At 41.6% G+C, this 20,293-nt stretch overlaps 1 protein-coding gene across 1 annotated transcript in view; it reads left to right on the top strand.

Moving 5' to 3' along the window:
* SYTL4 (synaptotagmin like 4) overlaps nucleotides 1-19,000 on the top strand; it is an 89,285-nt gene extending 70,285 nt beyond the window's left edge. The window contains exons 6-17 of the mRNA XM_023538879.2: nucleotides 3,631-3,732; nucleotides 4,222-4,297; nucleotides 4,831-4,921; nucleotides 5,037-5,140; nucleotides 5,663-5,761; nucleotides 7,025-7,203; nucleotides 7,495-7,597; nucleotides 8,286-8,447; nucleotides 12,250-12,358; nucleotides 14,209-14,308; nucleotides 15,061-15,269; nucleotides 16,951-19,000. Coding sequence (XP_023394647.1) covers nucleotides 3,631-3,732; nucleotides 4,222-4,297; nucleotides 4,831-4,921; nucleotides 5,037-5,140; nucleotides 5,663-5,761; nucleotides 7,025-7,203; nucleotides 7,495-7,597; nucleotides 8,286-8,447; nucleotides 12,250-12,358; nucleotides 14,209-14,308; nucleotides 15,061-15,269; nucleotides 16,951-17,099 — 1,483 coding nt within the window. The 3' untranslated portion in view covers nucleotides 17,100-19,000. The remainder of the gene's footprint in view (nucleotides 1-3,630; nucleotides 3,733-4,221; nucleotides 4,298-4,830; nucleotides 4,922-5,036; nucleotides 5,141-5,662; nucleotides 5,762-7,024; nucleotides 7,204-7,494; nucleotides 7,598-8,285; nucleotides 8,448-12,249; nucleotides 12,359-14,208; nucleotides 14,309-15,060; nucleotides 15,270-16,950) is intronic.
* Nucleotides 19,001-20,293: the final 1,293 nt, after the last annotated feature.

Raw genomic sequence — 20,293 nt, 5'->3', positions numbered from 1 at the left:
TATCATTTGGTTTTAAGGAGATTTCAGGGGATATTTTTGGTTTAAGTTTTAAAGATTATCTCAGGGCAATCATTTATTTAGGATAGCCAGTCTTATTTTTAAGGTGATACTTGAGCAAACACATGAAGCAAATTAGGGAGCAAATTTTAAGGCCATCTGGGCAAGAGCGTTCTAGGCAGAGGGAACAGCAGGCATAAAGACCTATGGTGAGATTGTGTTTGGTGTGTTTGAGAAAGCTGGAACTGAGTGAGCAAGGAGGAGAGCGGTAGGAGATGAGGACAGAGGTGGGGCGACAACCAGATCATGTAAGACTTTGTTGACACTTGTAAGGACTCTGCCTTTTACTCTGAGTGAGAAGGAAGGCTCTGAGCAGAGGAGTGACGTGATTTGATTTATATATTTTTCTTTTTTTATTGAGTTAAAATTCACATAACATAAATTTGCCATTTTAATTATTTTGAAGGGTACAATTTATTGGCATTTAGTACATTCCACATGTTGTGCAACTATCAACAATATCTAGTTCCAGAACATTTCCATCACCCCAAAAGGAAACCCTGTACCCACTAAGTACTCTCTTTGCCTCCCCTTAGCCCCTGACAACCACAAATCTGCTTCTATGGATTTGCCTATTCTGGAACTTTCATATGAATGAAATCCTATAATGTGTTTTTTTGTGTGACCAGCTTCTTTCACTGAGCATAATGTTTTCAAGGTTCACCCATGTTTTAGCAAGTACCAGTACTTCCTTCTTCTTTTTGGCTGAATAATATTCTCATGTATGAATATATTATATATATTTTTAGTCATCATCTGCTGAAGGACATTTAGGTATTTCCATCTTTCAAATATTATGAATAATGCTGCTATGATATTTGTGTACAAGTTTTTGTGTAGATGTATGCTTTCAGTTCTCTTGAATATATACCTAGCAGTGGAATTGCTGGGTCATATGGTAATTCTATGTTTGACTTATAAAAGCTCATTTTGGCTGTTGTGGTAGATTATATGAGGGCAAGGGCAAAATCAGAGAGAACAGTTAGGAGGCCATTGCAACAGTTCCGGAGCTAGAAGATGGTGGTTTGGACCAGAGTGATGGTAGTGGAGAGAGTGGAAACTGATCAAATTCCAAGTATGTATTGACAATAAGGCCAAGAGGATTTGCTGACAGACTGTATTTGGATTGTGAGAGAAAGAGAGGAGTAAAGGATGCCTCTTAAGATTTTTCTGACCTGAGAATTAAAAGGATGGATTTTTCCATTTAATGAGATGGAGAAAATTGAAGGAAGAGAAGGTTTGGAGCAAGATTCGGGATTGGTTTGGGACATGCTGTGTTTGAGATGTCTATCAGACATCCAAGTGGAGATGTCGAGTAGGTCATTGGAAATACAAGTGTGGAGTTGGCGTGAGAAATAAATTTAGGGGTCATTAGTTTACAGAAGATGTTTAAAGCCATGAGACTAGATGAGGTCATTTAGAGATAAGTCTAGATAGAGAAGAGAAGCAGCCCAAGGAATGAGCCTGTATGTAAACCAAAGATTAGTCTGGGGGATGAGGAAGGACAAGCAAAGGAGGTTGCAAAAGAGCAGCAAGTGAGGTTGGAAGAGAAAACCATGAGAGTGTGATATACTGGAAGTCAAGTGAAGTTACTTGAGGTACTTGAGGAAGAATGAATTTTTCTTTCCTGTTCCTGCTGCTCTCACAAATTCATCGAGGCACGAGGCCTAGGAACAGTGTCCTTCCATTTGAACATGAGTACTGCTGTTTTAGATGCCCAGGGTCATCTTTCCAAAAGGCGATTAAACTGAAAAAGATTTCTGGTCTTCTGAATACTGTCCTCAAAACATACTGCTTATTGGGGTCTTAAAAGCTTGTGAGTGACTAAGATATAACTATTGGTCTCTGCTCATCTGGAGCAAAAGAGATAGAAGGAAACCCAAGACACAGAGATGAAACTAGTCTACAGGAGTAACTGCTACACAAACCACGGCCTCATCTACCCTGAGACCAGAAGAGCTAGATGGTATCCGGCTACCACTACCAACCGTTCTGATCATCAGGGCCACAATAGATGGATCCTGATAGACTGGGAGGAAAATGTGGAGCAGAACCTCAAATTCTTAAAAAATCCAGAATTACTGGACCAATTGAGACTAGAGGACTCCCTGAGACTACTGCCCTGAGATATTCTTTAAACCTTGAACCAAAAACATATCCTAAGGTCACCTTTTAGCTATATAACAGATTGGCTCATAAAACAAAGAATAATCACCCATGAGCACTGTGTTCCTTTAAAAAATCATCTATATGAAACCAAAAGGTCAACAATTATTTTTTTTAACATTCATTCATTATACAAATATTTATTGAACACCTACATTGAGCTAGTTGCCATGCAGATATAGTTTTAATTAATATTTTATCGTACTGTCAGTGTAAGTTTACACAGCAAATTAGGTTCCCATTTGACAAATTCTACACAAGTTGTTCAGTGGCATTAGTTATATTTTCACAATATGTCGAGGTCAACAATTGATTTAAAAAAAAAAAAGGAAGGTAAGCGGGCACGGAAACTAGATTACTGGTAACAGAACATCCAGAACGGAAATACTGAGCATGTTCGTGCACTGTGAAGAATGTAACCAATGTCACTGAACAATTTGTGTAGAAATTGTTGAATAGGCACCTAATCTACTGTGTAAACTTCCACCAAAAAAATAAAATATTATCTTAAAAAATATATTGCTTATTTTATGTATATACCTTAAGCTTCATTGAGGGCATTTGTTCAAGAATTCGGTTAACAAATATTTAGGTGTCTTCTTTGTGCTTGTTTCTCTGCTAGGCACTGGGAACATAGCAATGAACAAGATACATAGTCCTTGATTTCACGGAACTTTAGTCTAATGGAGGAAAAAGACATTAAACAAATAATTACATGTTTTTTTTTTTTATGAAGACTACAAAAAAGAAATAGAGGTGCTTTGGGAGCACATAAAAAAAAACCCATTGTTGTCAAATTGATTCCGACTCATAGCAACTCTATAGAACAGAGTAGAACTCTCTCATACGGTTTCCGAAGAAGACCTGGTGGATGTGAACTGCCGATCTTTTGATTAGCAGCTGTATCTCTTAACCACTATGCCACCAGGGCTCCCGGAGCACACAGGAAGGTTAGTAATCCAGACTTGGGATAGGGGTGTAGTCAGAGAAATCTGGAGGAATTAACATACGAGGGGAAACTTGAAGAAGGAGTAGATTTAATTAAAACAGGTGAACAAGAGGTTGTGAGAACATCCAGGCAGAGAAAAAAGGGAAGAGGGCGATCTCGGACATTCAGGGAACCTAAAGAACTTCATCTTTCCAGAGAAGAGGTGACAGGTGAAAGATGAGGCTGGAGAGGTAAAAAAAAAAAGCAGGGGTCAAATCATAAGTACTTTCTTGCCATGCTAGGGAGTTTGAATTCAATCCCAACAGCAATGGGGAGTCTGAAAAGTTTTAAAAGCACACTCGGATATTCGTTTTAGAAAGATCACTCAGGGTACAATTGTGTATAGGTTGGAAGGAGTCCTGCCTAGAGGCAGGAGAGCCCACTTCCTTTAAATATTCGGCTCTTGATTTTTATTCTAGTGTGCCATTTGAAGTGCCAAAGCTGAAAAGTGGAAAGGGCATGCTGGAGGCTGAGAGTGAGAGCTTGGATAGCTATACAGCTGACTCTGATAGCACCTCCAGGTGAGATTTCCCCATTCCCCATGCCTCCACTCAGCCCAGAGTTCCTATTTTGTTCTCTCGCATCAGGATGCAGGACTCCTATGCCTTCAGTGTTCCTGATTTCTGTCCTCAGGAAGTTGGATGAAATATTTGCTCTGACCTTACCAGAAGTCTTTCAGTAGCGCTTCTCTGATTTGACTCTGAGTACAGCTGCGTGGAGCCTGTTAACTTCCACAGGCTGCTACATCTTAAAGGGTTCTTCCTAGCCCAGCAGCCAACTGAGTGCTGCTGGCCCTTAGTAATGGAGCTGTGAGTGTGTGTGTTTGTGGAAAGTCACTTATCTGATCTTCTGCATCCCTCACGGTAGGGTAAATCAGATGTGCAGTTTACCTTCTGATTTGGTTACTACAACGACCCAAAGCCAGTGGCTCTCCTTCTGTAAAGGTTTGATCCCTTGATGGAAGGGGCGTGGAGAGGTGATGTAGCTATAACTCCTGTATCTACCTTCAGGAGAGACTCTCTGGATAAATCTGGCCTCTTTCCAGAATGGAAGAAAATGTCTACTCCCAAATCTCAAGTAGAAAAGGTAAGCTTTAGGTTACTGGCACGTCTTTCTCCTCCTCCTCCCCTTCCTCCTCTTATTGTCAGGTAGAATTTAAATTGGGAATTCATCTAAACACATTTGAGTTCAAGTCACTTGGGAGCATTTCCTAAGGTTTTGGTTGAAAACATGTGAGAAAATAGGTTTTGTATTACCTCCAAAGCATTTAATCTTTCCTTTAAGTTTGATTCATAGTTACATGAAAATCTCAGCCTTATTCTTCTTAAGGGTGCTCTTCCTTTCTCACTCCGCTCACCTATCCAACTACCCTTCTCCCTTTTCTTGCCCTTATGCCTTTCTAAGGAGTTCCTGGGTGGTGTAAATGGTAAAGCACTAGACTACTAGCCAAGAAGTTGGCAGTTCGAACACACCCAGAGGTACCTCAGAAGACAGGCCTGGCAATCTGCTTCCAAAAGGTCACAGCCTTTAAAACCCTATGGAGCAGTTCTACTCTGCACACATGGGGTCACCATGAGTTGGAATTGACTAGATGGCAACTAACAACAATTCCTTCCTAGGAAACCCAGCCTGGGGGTCAAAATGTCATATCTGTGGATGAGGGTGAAATGATATTCAAGAAGAACACCAGAAAAATTCTGAGGCCTCCAGGTAGCTGGTTTCCTTTCATGGCATTTTGAGATTGAAGTTCTGAACACCCTTGATGGACTCTTGGTATGGAGAAGAGTAGGTCTTTTTTGATTTGGGTTTTTGGTCTTCCACTCAGAGTACACTAAATCTGTGATAGATCTTCGCCCAGAAGATGTGGGGCATGCAAGTGGCTCCTTGGGGGACAGAAGCAAATCTGTCCCAGGCCTCAGTGTGGATATGGTGAGTGCCCTCGTATTCTACTTGGTCACTATATGACATTTTATTTATCTAGAGTTGGCTTTAGTACCTGATACTCTCCATCAAACTGTTTAATTCTTTAAGAAAACATGATTCTTGATTCATCTCAAATTTCTAAAGTAAATCTGGCTCCTGATTTGCTTAAAGAAAAGGGCTGCCTTCTCTGTCTCTTTCATCTTCTAACATATTGTAGGGCATATGGTTGGAGGCTCAAATAAATACTTATTCTGATTAAATTTCATGGAATGGCTGGGTTGGGGTAGTCAAATGCGAAAAAGTTATAGCTCCTACAAAAAACACTGCATATTCTTACCTTATTCTTTTGAGATTTGAGAAAGGTGGTTGGAATATAGTGTGGGATTCTGAAATGGGGAGGCATTTAAAGATAAGGGTATGTATGTTCACGTACACACGACGTCTCAGAACTTTGCAAGAATTATGGTTCCCACTAAAGAAAATCTGTTCTCATTTTTCTTAACTCTGAATCTATACTTATTGTTCCAGGAAGAGGAGGAGGAAGAAGAGGAAGAAGACATTGACCACCTGGTGAAGTTGCATCGTCAGAAGCTAGCCAGAAGCAGCATGCGGAGTGGCTCTTCCATGGTAAACTCTGTTAGTTCTTTGGTTATAGACATGCTGGGGTGCCAGGAAGGAAGGAAGTACCTCCCTAGAGCAGAGTGAGGATCTAGAGAAGCCATCTAGTCACTCGTTCCAGGTCAGTGAGATGCATTTGTTGTTTCTGTCCTTAATTTGGAAACCCTAGTGACATAGTGGGTAAGTGCTATGGTGGGTAACCAAAAGGTCGGCAGTTTCAGTCTACCAGGTGCTCCTTGGAAACCCTATGGGGCAGTTCTACTCTGTCCTGTGGGGTCCCTATGAGTCAGAATTGACTCGACGGGAATGGGTTACTTGGTTAGTTGGTTATACTCAATTTAGACCATAATTGCTGAGTACACACCTAGGTAACTCCCTGAGCTTCAGCCCTGAAAATTCTTAGGTAATTCAGGCTAACGGCATTCTTTATCATAGTTTTGTGAATAGTATCCATACCCTCTCCCCTTAAGAGGTCCTCAGGCCATGACTTGAGCAACATCATATTTCTTCATTATAGTCCACTCCAGATTCTCACATTAAAGGGCAGTGCGTATCATGAGAAGGGCTCTGGCAGGGTTTGCTGGCCTCAGGGCATGACTAAGGACCAATAACACCAATCAGAATCCTGATGTAAAAGGATCATTTAAGAATCAAGGTCTGGTTCTGTCATTAGTTAAAAGATTGATATTTGAGGAGAAACAGTTGGGAGCAAGGGTGGTTAAAGTTTGTTCACACTCACACAGGAAGGGAATGCAGAGGGGAAGATGCCTTTTAACTTCTGGTGTTGTTTTTTTTTTTTTTAAATTTCCCCAGTTTGGGCCCAATCTCTTCTCTCTGTAGGTCTTGATAGGGAGAAGGCGAATGAAATAAATCCACAGATAATTAAAATACTTGGTTTTAATTAATAACCAACCCCTTCTAGCTAACTTTTTAGCACATATAAAACGTACTGAAAATGGACTTAATTTTACCTTACCCCTACTCCTTGTCCACCTTCTGGATTAGGTGTAATTTGACAATTAAAATGTGTAAAAAGAGGGGAAGAAGAGAAACTAAGAGTCTGGGTGAGCCTTGAACTGATTTATGAACCTGAACGTTGTGAATGTGCTACTTAGCACTAGTAGCTGCCTCTTATACTCTGGTTAAATGGCTGTTGGCAGTACTGCCTTGTTATAGGGGCTTCTGAAAATTTTGTTTAGTGACCATGACTTTATCATGAGATGTGAGGGGGAATATGGCTTCCCCAGATGTTTGTGGGTACTTTATTTTCAGAGTACTATTGGCAGCATGATGAGCATCTATAGTGAAGCTGGAGATTTCGGGAACATCTCTGTGACGGGCAAGATTGCCTTTTCCCTGAGATATGAGAAGCAAACGCAGACTCTGGTCATCCACGTGAAGGAGTGCTACCAGCTGGCCTATGCTGATGAAGCCAAGAAGCACTCTAACCCGTGAGTGTATTTGGAACCTGACTGATGCTCTGAGATGAGAGTTCAGACCTTGGCATCTGTCTGGGCACTCTTGAACTGAGGTTGTTATTTCCTAGGGGGACAGGGAGGTATGATTGAGAGTAGTTAGTGGAGATGTAGGAATGGGACTAGGATTGGGGAAAAGCAAGAAGCGTATGTCTGAGCGAACATGAAGTGACACTTTAATTTCTGTGTGTTATGTGTGTATTGAGAGCAGGGAAGTGAAGAATGGATTTGAGAAAAGACAGTAAATTCATTTTCTCTCGGTTCCAGATATGTGAAGACTTATCTTCTGCCTGACAAGTCCCGCCAAGGAAAAAGAAAGACCAGCATCAAGCGGGATACCATCAACCCATTGTATGATGAGACACTGAGGGTAAGAATCTAGACCCTGAGAGTAGCAGAACTTGTTCTGCTTTGTTTCTGAAGCTTTAGCTATTCCTCTGCAACATGGCTGGTTGACATCAGTTTCAGTGGGCCATGTCTGTGTCTGAGGATACACTATGGACATCTGTTCGCATCCTGACTTCCCAGAGGAGAAGAGAACATAGGTGACCTGGCTTTCTTGGATTGCTGTTATGCTGGAGACTCACTTGGCTACAGATCTCATTTAAAAAAGTCATTTGGGATAGGGAGACTCCTTGGCAGTTATTTTTGGACATTCCAGTGTACCCTCACCCACTTAAGGAAAAATTAATTTTCTGGGTCCTTTCCCATGGAATATGGTAGGTTTTTGTGAAATGGGGTAAGTCGAGGCTTTGAGTAAGGAAACTCAAAGTGCTTAGGGACAAATTAATTTGATATTAGTTGGTTAGGATTTGGAATAATCATCTTTTTCTGAAGAATTACCACAAACTAATTATCTTGGAAACCCTGGTGGCATAGTGGTTAAGAGGTACAGCTGCTAACCAAAAGGTCAGCAGTTTGAATCTACCAGGTGGTCCTTGGAAACACTATGGGGCAGTTCTACTCTGTCTTATAGGGTCGCTATGAGTCAGAATTGACTTGACAGCAACGGGTTTTTGGTTTTTTAATTATTTTGGACTTCTAATTTTCCTTCACAGTATGAGATCCCAGAATCTCTCCTGGCCCAGAGGACCTTGCAGTTCTCAGTTTGGCATCATGGTCGTTTTGGCAGAAACACTTTCCTTGGAGAGGCAGAGGTCCAGATGGATTCCTGGAAGCTTGATAAGAAACTGGATCATTGCCTCCCTTTACATGGAAAGGTAGTCTGCATTAACAGCACCTTGCACTTTGCATCCGAGGTAGAATTGTCTGCAGTGACCTCTGCTGGTGGATGTTGGTAGCTGCTTTGAATGTAGCTTTCTGCAGAGTTCTAGCGCACCCTGTTGGCCTTTCTGAGCTTGACGATTCAGGTCCACTTGTATGTCAAGTTTGAGTAATCACTTCTGTATGTCAAGCATGAAGCCATGGTTTTGCTTTGAAAAGTCTTTGCTGTGTGTGCTAAGCTTTGCCTCATAACATTCCAGAATGTGGGTGTATTCTAACAACTTGTACCTCTTCTCAAAGATAACCTCTGGGTACATCCTAATCTACACTTCTTTTCTAAGCTAATCTCACTAAAGAAGTGGGAAGTAAAGCAATTCATGGAGCTCCAATTGCTGTTTTCTGTACTCTTGGTCACACAGGCCAGGGGCAATTTTACTTTGGAGATGGCATCTCAGGTGAGAGTGTGGCAGTGTGGCATATTACCTGGGATCTAAGGCACCTAACCTATAAAAATAACTTAGACAGGTCACCTAACTTCTGTGAACCTCAGTTTCTTCATTAAGAGTAACATACCTCTTTTGCAGGATTGCATACAAAGTACTCATCAGTGCCTGGCACGTAACGGACTTATGATAGATTACCATCATTCTGGTTACGATGAAATTGCTAAAATAGAGTTAGGACTATGGCAGCAACTTTTTGATTATCAGAACTGTACAACAGCAAAGTTCTTCTTTTAAAAAAATATTTTTCCACTAGCAGCATTTTCAGTGGTAAAAGTAGTACATGGTGAAGTCCAAAGATGTTTTAGATATGTAAGACACTAGTTATGGTGGCTGCCTCTAGGAAGGGGGACTGAGGTAGAAGAGAGATTTGGTTTTCTCTGTATGTCCCTTTGTACTGCTTATTAAAAAATTAAGAATAAAAAGATTACATGCACATGGTTCAAAATAAAACAATCTGGAAGCATAAAAAAAGAAAAATAGGTTCCAGTTCCTAGAAATAACCACTGTTAACAACTACTTGGGCATCCTTCTAGAAATTTTGTACTAAGCAGCACAGATATACATCTGTGTATTTGTTGTTTTTTTTTTTACACAAATGGGCTCATGTGAACCCTCTTGTCTAGATAATCCTGGTTTTTTTTTTTCATTTTCAATGTATTATTTATCATGGACATCCTTCTATCCCATTACTTACAAATCTATTATTTTAATTGCTGCATAGTATTTCTCTATGTGCCTGTATTATAACATATGTACCATTCCCCCACTGATGGACTCTTAGATTGCTTATGTTTTTATTTTTGCTGTTAAAACTGTGCTGTGATATCGATTTGCCTTCTTTTGTGAATGTAGCTATAGGAGAAATTCCTGGTAGTGGAATTGCTGAGCCAAAGGAAATGTACATTCAGTGTATTCTAGCTACTGTCCTCATAGATATGGATATATACATATAGTGATAACATTAAATCTCTCCCTTTACATTCTGATAAAAACAGGAAAGCAATTATCACCAAACTATAATATGCCATTAGAAACTTAGAATTTCTTAATTGTTCGGCAGACAAGTCATTCTCTCAAGAGCCTACAGTAGATAGAAAGATATTAGAAATGTCACTGTAAACCATCATGAACCACTGCCAATAAAAATGTCTTACATAAAAAAGAAAAAAATTGCATTAAAATGGAAGTATTTGCTCTTTGCAAATATTTTGAGCCAGAATGAAAATAATTATGCTACTGAAACAAATATGCCAGTTTCTAGCTAACGCTAACCTCCAGTTTTTAAGAGCACACCACCGAAGTTCACAAGCTCAAACTTAATAAATTGTGTAGACATTTTATAAATAAACAAAAGGCCCGTTCCAGTATCACATACCTATTTTAACTGAAAACATTCTATGGTTATTGTTTCTGATTTTTCTTTTCTTTCTTTCTTTCTTCTTTTATTTGTAATTCACATGCTCCTGTTCAGTTTTCTCTTCCTAGCATTCACCTCTCTATTCTTTTGTATCTCTCCCATACACTAAGCTACATGCATTCTGGGTAAGTGGTGCATTTCTCCAAACCTATGAGGGTTATGCCAACGTAGCAGTGGACGAGGCTGGGGTTGGTTCCCTTTTAGGTCAGCAGTTCAGATCCACCAGCGCTACTTGGAAACCCTATGGGGCAGTTCTACTCTGTCCTATAGGGTCACTATGAGTCAGAAACAACTTGAAGGCACCCAACGACAACAACAACAGCATTGGGATAAAACCTGTTGCCATCGAGTCGATTCTGACTCATAGCGACCCGTAGCTCAGTGGTGAGGAGCACCAGTGAACACAGGCAGGTGAAAGGGTACTTCTAGTGTGTACCAGCTTTAGATACCAGAGGTTAAAGAGCAGAGTCATGCAGAGAGAACCAATCGAGTGAAGTATTTCTGCTACGCAAGGCCAAAGATAGGCCACTTGCTGCTTACCCCAGGCATTTATTCATTCGTTTGTACATTCATTCAATACATATTTATGGAGCGCCTACTATGTGCCAAATACTTTGCTAAGTGTCAGGCATACTAAGATGAACAAAAGTAGGCTCAATCTCTGTCCGTGTGGCACTTAAAAAAAAAAGTACTAGAGACAGATATTAGTAAAAAAAAAAGTAACGTTTTCAATTGTGGCATATTCAGATTTTTGTAACAAGTTCCACCTAGCCCCTAAATCTTTGCAAGCCCTCTTTTAAAAATACTTTTTTATCTTTAAAATTCATACAAGTAACACCTGCCATTCTCATTTTTTTTTAAAAAAGACTATAGATCTATATAGAGTTAAAAAGTGAAAGCCGTCTTTCCTTTCCCTATTTCACTCCCCTCCCTAGAGGGAGCAAGTATTGAGTTTGTATGTATCCTTCTGGTTTTTTTTTTTTTTCTTTTTTTTTGAGGTAGGAAGCTCTATGCAGTATAGCATAACGGTTATAAATATAGACTTTGGAACCAGTTTGCCTGAATTTGAATCCTGGCTTTGCCAGTTACTACCTGTGTGACCTTGGGCAAATTACTTAACCTCTCTGTTCCATAACCTGTGAAATGAGGATAATAGTTTCTATCTCATAGGGATTAGCTGGAGGATTAAATAAAATGATATGTTTAAAGCACTTATAACAGTGCCTAGCACATAAGAAGTGCTATGTAAGTGATAATGATCATCATTTACATACATATATATTCACATGTACAAATATGAATATATTTTAATATAATTGGGATCCTTCTTCTGCATCTTGCTTTGATGACTTAACAGAACATCTTGGATATCTTTCCATGTCAGCACGCATAGATTCACTGCATTCTTTTGGATGATTTCATGTCATATGCCCTGCGAGGGTATTGCAATCACTCATTTAATCCTTTCTGTATTGATTGACATTTACTATCTTCCTATATTGATTGGCTTTTACTAACAATGCTGGAAGCAAGATTCTTCATCATGATGTCAGTCCTTTGTGGGTTTGTGTGGCAACCTTGCTGCTGGAAGACCTTAGAGGGTATTTGGAATCTAGTGACTGTGTCCCCAAGGTAGCATAAATAGTGGGTATTGCAGAAGACTCTCTCGGTTCTTCTGCATCTCCTTCTGAAGAAATTACCTTAGAAACCTGTGGCTGCCATGGTCTAGGGACCCTGGATTGTGTTCGGTGTGTTGAAGGATCCTCTTATGCTGTGAGGCTGTTCTTGAGGGTGACTTTAGAATCTCTTCAGGGAGAGGTTCCAACATATTCCTGAGAAGCCCAGCTTGACCCAGTGGGTTTCCCTGTGTTTCAGATCAGTGCTGAGTCCCTGACTGGCTTGCCATCACACAAAGGCGAGTTGGTGGTTTCATTGAAATACATCCCAGCCTCCAAACTCCCTGTTGGAGGTGACCGGAAAAACAGTGAGTTTTCCTTGGGGCCCTGGATTTAGCTCTTAGTCTTCACAGAATCGGTGTGAAGTTAGTGCTGGCTAGTATCGGAGAGTCCAGACTGAGATGTGCACTGGATCTCCTAGGGAAGATGCCTTTACTAATTAAGCCTTTTTGGCATTTTTCAGCCAGAATGCCATAGGATTGGCATTCCTGTTTTTTTATTGGTATTAAATGGACGTAGTTTTTGTCCAGCTGTAGAAAGCTATTAATAGGGCAGAAGAGAACAGAAACTTTGGGGCTGAGAAAGGATAGTTGGAAGGGATGGTAAAGTATGAGGGATGGGAAGCTGAAGGCTAGAAAGTCAGTCAGCATGCTAGGCACTGTGCCAGTGGCTCTGGATGTATATAGATGAATAAGATGTGATACTTGTTCTCCCTTGAGGAGCTTAGTTTAGCAAGAAATACACACATGTGCTAAAGGAACACAGATATGAGGTGATGAATTCTGTCTAGTAGCATCTGGGAGAGCTTTAAGGAGGAAGTCATGTTGAAACTGGACCTTGATTAAGATTTGACCAGGCAGAAGAGAAGGAGGATGGAAGGGCATCTCTAGGAGAGGGGATAGCATACACTGAGGTTTTAGAAAGGCATGGTAAATGTGGAGTTGTTTGTGAATGTGAGGAGTGAACCCCTTCAGTGGTGCTGGAGTTATGGTATGTATATTTGAGAATGGGGCTAGAATTGGAGCTGAGACTGGAGTCCAGCTGAAAAGGGTCTTGAATATTAATGGTAAGGAGTTTAACTTGATCTGTTGGCAATGGGAAACCCAAGGGGTTCTTAAAAATATACCTTCAGCAAGGTCTAATGTAGGGGATGTGGGGAGTCAATGAGATCTCCAGGGAGGGTATGTAGAATGATTAGAAAAGAGAGGCAAGGATAGAGCCACAAGCAACAGCAACAAGGATGAAGAGAGGAAGGAAAGCCAGTGAGGTAGAGGGTTCTCAGTGAGAAAGGCCAGGAGAGAACTTCAGGAAGAGGTCTGGGGTTGCCAAGTGTATTGAAATACTCCAGGGAGGTCAGGCCAGATGAAGACTGAGAAGAAATGGCTCACTGGCATTAGATTGCATTTTCAGTGGGTTAGTGGAAGCAGAAACCAGGCTGCACCAGGGACCAGGTTGCACCACTGAGTGAATGAGGCAAAGAAGTAGAGGTGGTGAGTGTGGACTTTTTTTTTTCAGGATGCTTGGTGGTGAAGGAAAGGAGAGACATGGAGAATAGCTTGAAGAGGAGATAAGGTTGAAGGGGGACTTTCTTTTAAATGGAATTTTTTTTTTTAAAGAAGAGGTGGTGAGATTAGCATATATTTAGACTGAAGGGACGGGATTGGTGGAGGAAGAGATATTACAATTGAGGGGTGGGAGTTGAAATTGATGAAGCCCAGTCCTGTGAAGTGGGAATGGGATCCAGAACACAAGTGGAGGTTTTCCCTCCTTTTCTTTTTTTTTAAAATAATTCAGCAAATATTGGGCAACTTTATTTCTCTAAACCTCAATTTGCTCATTTATAAAGTGAGGGCAATAATTGTATCATCTCATAGGGTTGTTTTAAATGAGGAAAGTATTGTTTTGAGGATTAAATGCTTAGCATAGTATCTGGCACACAGCCAGTGTTCAATAAGCATTTATTGTTATTGTTGTTATTAATTAGGTGCGTATTACTGCCAGGCACTGTACTAGGTGTTGAGAATACAGGTGAGATATGGTTTCAGTTGTCATGGAGCTTGCCGTCTTCAAGAGGAAGCAAAGGAAGTGCTATGTAGATAAAGCTCAAAATGAAACTGGAGGTACAGGGCTCACTTGCTATGGCTGACATCCCTTACAGGTAAAGGTGGGGAAGGGGGAGAGCTCCAAGTGTGGATCAAAGAAGCCAAGAACCTGACGGCTGCCAAATCAGGAGGGACTTCAGACAGCTTTGTCAAGGGGTGAGTCCCTGGACCAGCACCAAACTAACCAGTTTCAGGACAAAAGAGCTAAGAGAGGAACCCAATTTAACCTTTCTCTGTGGGTATTATCCCTGTGTGTCCTACTGTCCCCAAGAGCCACCTTTGTTCCTGAAATTAGGTAATGGCAAAGCCTCCTCCACTACCTTTGCACTGGACTGGGCACAGTTTGGACTGGGCTGTCACACTGATTTCAACAGAGGAGGGTGGTAGAGAGAGAGGTTCTGATTTTTCTGAAAAACTTATGATCTTAGTTAATCCTAGGTAAAAATCTGTGTCCCCTGTCTAGATTTGGGAACTCAAGGCTTTATTCCCTACCAGTTTTTTACACAATGCTGGCTTTCCACAAATGACAGATCACCCTACTGATTTAAGTTCTCTAGCAAATCATGTTTGGCTAAGCCTACAGTTATTAGTTTTGGTTTTATTACAGAGGACCTTGGCCATTAGGAATGGAACCAAATATTTAAAACCCATTTTGGGTGGAGCATAGGCAACAGCTTACTAATAACATGATTTTAATTTTCTCTCCAGGTTAAAGGAATTGAATCAGGTGAATGACCTGGTAGAGGTGGCAGGGACTCTGCTTCAGCAGATGCAAAGGAGGGGTGTGTGTACTAGGATCTGAGTGTTGACTCACCTCCCTGAGCTAGGCCTGTGGTAATGGAAAGGGGAACTGAGACAGATATTGCCAGCTTTGAGTGGGTTGTTGATTACTCCCCACCCTCTACCAGATACCTCCTTCCCATGAGGAACAAGGCCAGTAAGCGTAAAACTCCTGTGATGAAGAAGACTCTGAATCCCCACTACAACCATACATTTGTCTACAATGGTGTGAGGCTGGAAGATCTGCAACACATGTGCCTGGAACTGACTGTGTGGGACCGGGAGCCCCTGTCCAGCAATGACTTCCTGGGAGGGGTCAGGCTGGGTGTTGGCACTGGTGAGAGCCTCTCCCCCATCCTGACTTGTCTTAAAGGCCTCTTGTATATTTCACTCTCACTACATCCCTTCCTCCACAAAGCCCCTCTATGACTAGAGTTGCCTTCTTTCTTTTCAGTTATCATTCAGCAAATATTTACTGAGTGCCTACTATGTGCCAGGCATAGCGAAGGCTGAACTCATGCGCTGTTATGTGTACAGATTTCTGACCTTGATTGCCAGAACTCCATCATCTTCCCCTCCCAAAAAACTACCAACGTATTCATAATTTCCATCTTCCATCCCATTATTATTAAAGAAGGGTCCTTGCTACAAAGGCCAAGCTCTCTCCAAGTGCTCTGGATCTACCCTCACCTTCTCAATGACCTCAATTCTGGAATTATCTCCCATCTCTCCTTTATAATTGTTTTCTTCCTATCTACCAGAGGTGAATACAAATAGGCTCTGGTATTTCCAGTCTTAACAAACAAAAATAAACCTTTTCTTGACCTCATATTCCCCCTCTAATATCTTTAAAAAAAAAAAGTCACCTTGACTTCCCTGACTTCTCCTTTAATCCTCAATCCACTGTCATTTGGCTTCTGTCCCACCACTCCACTGAGCAACTGCTCATGCCAAAGTCGCCAATAAACTCCATATTGCCATGTCCCAAGGACAGTTTTGTTCCGTTATGATTTGTCCTGTATCACTCTCCCACTGGCTTACTATGCTCCAAGTGCAATGACTTTCTGCTCCGCAAAGATATCGAACTCATTCCCGCTTCACTACCTTTGCAATCATTGTTCCCTCTGCTTGGAAGGGCCGGCTCCTTCCCATCGTTCAGGTGTTGACTTTTGACACAGGTTAGGACTTGCCAACTTGACAAGAGAAATGTCTCCATCTCAGGGTGGTCTTTGGATCACTCCATCTAATGTAGGCCCTGATCCAGGGACTTCAAGTCACCCTGTTTATTTACTTCATAGCACTTACCTCACTATCTGAAATATAGTGACTGTTGTTGGTTTATTTGTATATTTTCTGCCTTCTGTATTCAAATGTAAGCTGCATGAGGACAGGGGCCTTTTCTGCTTTGTTCACCACTATATCTCCAGAGCCTAGTACAGTACCTGGCACATAGTAAACCCAAACCAAACCCGTTGCCATCGAGTTGGTTCCGACTCATAGAGACCCTATAGGACAGAGTAGAACTGTCCCGGTAGGGTTTCCAAGGAGCAGCTGGTGGATTCGAACTGTGGACCTTTTGGTTAGCAGCCGAGCTCTTAACCACTGTGCCACCAGAGCTCCTACATAGTAAGCACTCAGTAAATGTTTGCTGAATGAAGGAATGCATACATGTGTGAGTAGGAATGGGGCCATATACAGCCCTAACTTCTGGTTTGGGGTCTACAGCTAGAGAAAAAGGTGCTCATATTTTAAAAAAATTTTAAGACAAATTGGCAGTAACAGAAGGTCAGTAGCTCTGGCGTGAGGTGCCAGACACTAGAGCTTGGTAACAGCCTCAGAATAAGAGGTCTCTAGCTACTTGTGCATTTTGGGGTCCCATTTCATCAACCTGAAGTCTGTCAGTCCTTCTTCATAGCACACTGCATTTTGTGAGGCTGCTACCCTTGCTTTTAACCTGTCTTTCCTGGTGGGCAGAAGAGTGGGGCTCTTGTTCAGCGTCCTCTGGTGTTTCTCCTCAGGGATCAGTAATGGGGAAGTGGTGGACTGGATGGACTCGACTGGGGAAGAAGTGAGCCTGTGGCAGAAGATGCGACAGTACCCAGGGTCTTGGGCGGAAGGGACTCTACAGCTCCGTTCCTCGATGGCCAAGCAGAAACTGGGCTTATGAGTCCCTGTCCTTCTCTGCAGGTCCAGCCCTGGCAAGGGCAAGGCAGAGAAAGTGAAGAAACCAAGAGCAAAGATTTATAATTTAATGTGTGTGTGTGTGTTATGTATGTGTGTGTACAAACGTGTATTTCTACAAATCCCATTATGCTGGAGTGACGCAGACTTGTCCCCCTTTTTAAAGCAGGCTCAAGAATAAGGGCCTCTTCAAGATTGTGTGTGCGTGTGTTCGTGCATAATCTAGTATATTTTAGAGGCCATTCTGTCTTACATATTTATGAGGGGTAATTAACTTCTTTAAAAATCTCTTAAAACAACTTTTTATCTTCTCTTGCTATCCTTGTTCCTGCTTCCCCAGGAAGCCCTGGCTGCCTTTGACATTAGCACCAGTCTATGTTTCCAGGTGTGCCTGACCTGAGGCCAAGGCTCTGGGAAGCAGGGTTGGGTTGCTAAAGACAAGAGAATATGGGAGAGAGATGGGTAGGTTCTCTTCTGCCTCTCCAATATATGCTTTTAGCCCACTTTTTTTACAACTCATTTTCTACCTTGATAAATATCTGAAACTTAGCTTTTAAATTCTCTTTTTTTTTTTTTAAAGCAATTTCCACCTTGTTTGGGTCTGATTTTCTTTCAAATGGTAAGAAAAGCTCAGTTTTAGATACCTTTTCTATATCTTTGGGGGTCCTTATAAGAGAGCCACTTTAGAAAAGCACTTTAAATAGATAATGGCCTTTTGACTGAGTCACGAACATGACCAGCCAGAGCACTGTGACCAAGGGTGAAGTGTCTTACAGCGCATGCTGAATTCTCTGCACTTTTAACTGATACAACAGTCGCTAAACAGCTGCTCATTTCTCTAATGAAAAATGAGACATCTTCACTCTTACGTACCATGTCTTAGTGTTTGTATCTGGGGTGTGTTACCACACAGGATATGGTCCACATACCACTGTGCCAGCCAAAATAGCCAACTATCGTATAAAGTGATTCAGTGTTCCAAGAGAATATGTACAGAGTCTCCCAGCTATTCTGACTTCCTTCTTGAAGTGGTTTCCGTTCCCTTTTTTTTTTCAATTGTTTCCTAAACTTGACCTTGATATAGCATAAGTGTGGTATGTTGAGGTTTTTCTAAGAAGGACCTGGTGGTCTGCAGCTCATTTTCTGATATTCACTGTTTAAACTGACCTTTTTCAATTCTTACAGTTGTATCTATTCAAAGTTGTGTATGAATGGAGTCTGTAAGGCCAGTGACTGGACTGAGAGTGAACTATGGTGATGTCTATTGTATGTGTGAACTGAACGGAGGAATTTTTTAAAAGGTGTGTTTGGTGTGGATTGATATTATAATGGAAGGCATAACTTGGGATCCTGGGCTGTAACTTGCTTTTTGTTTTCTACCCCCTAAATTGTATGTGTGCTTCAATAAAGCTTTCTCACTTGTCAAGTGTTTGCATTTGTTAGTTCTATAGACGCTTTTGTCTCTGATGTCCTGACTTATTGTTGTTGCTCTTCACGTGGCTTGCAGGATAAGACCCGGAGGAACAAATGCCCTTCCCTAACTATCCTGTGCTGATTTGAAGAAAGTTTTACCTTTCCCCCACACTTTTGACTGGTACCTTTGCTGAGATCTGATCCCCTGAGAACCCACCTTAAAAGTGGTACCACTTTTCTCTCTCTGAAATATCAAGAACCTCCTGTGCTGAAGAAATGTCCACATGAGAGGCAAGGGAAGATATCCTCTGTTATAAGCCCTTCCTTCTGGATCCCTCCATTTCTCTAGGAGGTGGGGACTTTTTCCTTCACTCCTACTACCATTAATTCACTTTGAGCGACAAATAACACAGATGCTAAGTAACCCATCTCAGACATCAGGCTCTGGGTTTCTTGGTAGAGCCCAACTGACTATTTGCCTCTGTTACAAAAGGGCATTTATGAATTTTAAATGCCTGTTTTGTAGAAGGCTATTTTTTTTTTGTATGCTAGGCAGTTTATATGTTAGCTCTTTAAATTCTCCAAACACCTTATGAAATAGAAAATATATCCTTTTTACAAACAAGGAAACCCAAACCCACTATCAGGCGCCAGAGTTGGAATTCGAATCAAAGTCTGTCTACTGTATCATGCTGCCACCTGTGGGAATGGTATGTGTGTCATGGGCAAAGGTTCAAAGGAAGGGATGACGCATTTCTTCTAGAATACCTTAAAGTTTAGTTTACAAAGTAGGACAGAATGTTTTGGATATTACCTAGCCAGCTTACTGACTATATAGCTTGTGTGTGTGTGTGTGAGTGTGTGAGTGTGTGTGAGGGTGGGGGGCTGGGGTTGGGCAGAGAGGTACAGAGGGAGAAAGACAGATATGTATGGAGTTGGGGTCAGTCTAACCCCTTTGGGTCGGGCCGTGAGCCTGATTCTACTGCTGTCCACTTCCCCCTACGTTATGAGTCGGTTTTAATCATAATCTAAAATGGACTACAAAGGAGATTACAGTAAAACTTTACCTAAAGAAAGCAAGATGGACATTGTCTTGACTACTCAAAAAAGAAAAGAAAAACAAAATAAAAGCTCCTTGATTTTTTTAACCTAGAGGAGGATTTACACGGCCAGAGTCAGCCAAGCCCGGGTGGGAACTCTGTTCAGGAGGTAGTGGGCCTTCTCTGTGATATTGTTTGGGCGTTTGACCGGCTAGCATGCCCTGGCTTACCACTTGAAGTGTTATTAATAAAGACAAGGAAGGGCATTCATCTCATCCAGTGTGCAATCTTTGCCTTTGGAACCACAGACCCTGTCTGACAGGAGACTTCCCACATTTACTCATTGTATTTTGCCTTCTGCCCATAACTTGCCTCCTGCCTTTCATAGCTCCTGTATTTCCCTGGAGGGAAACGGGAGAAGGGACCTTTTGGCTCCAAGCCTGATCATTTCCTCCATGTTTCATTCTAGCCAGAACCTGCCTAAACTTTTGGTTTGCATTTAAAAATGATATTTCCACTAAAACCCCAGTGGAAACAGCTTCCCTCTGACTCACTGCTTCCCCCCTATGTTCTGGGCTCATGATTTATGTCCCATCACTCTGCTCTGGAGGTTGAATTATCTTGGGTTGAGAGCCTTTCATTTCCCTCTTTCCTCCTGGGCCCATCCCGAGTCTTGCGTCTGAGTGGGATTGTACATGGTGAAACCTTTCTTCTTCTTTGGAGTTTT

This window comes from Loxodonta africana, chromosome X, assembly GCF_030014295.1.
Source record: "Loxodonta africana isolate mLoxAfr1 chromosome X, mLoxAfr1.hap2, whole genome shotgun sequence".
NCBI lineage: Eukaryota > Metazoa > Chordata > Mammalia > Proboscidea > Elephantidae > Loxodonta > Loxodonta africana.
Note: the sequence above shows the minus strand (reverse complement) of the source record. Positions and strands in the feature narration are given on the sequence as shown.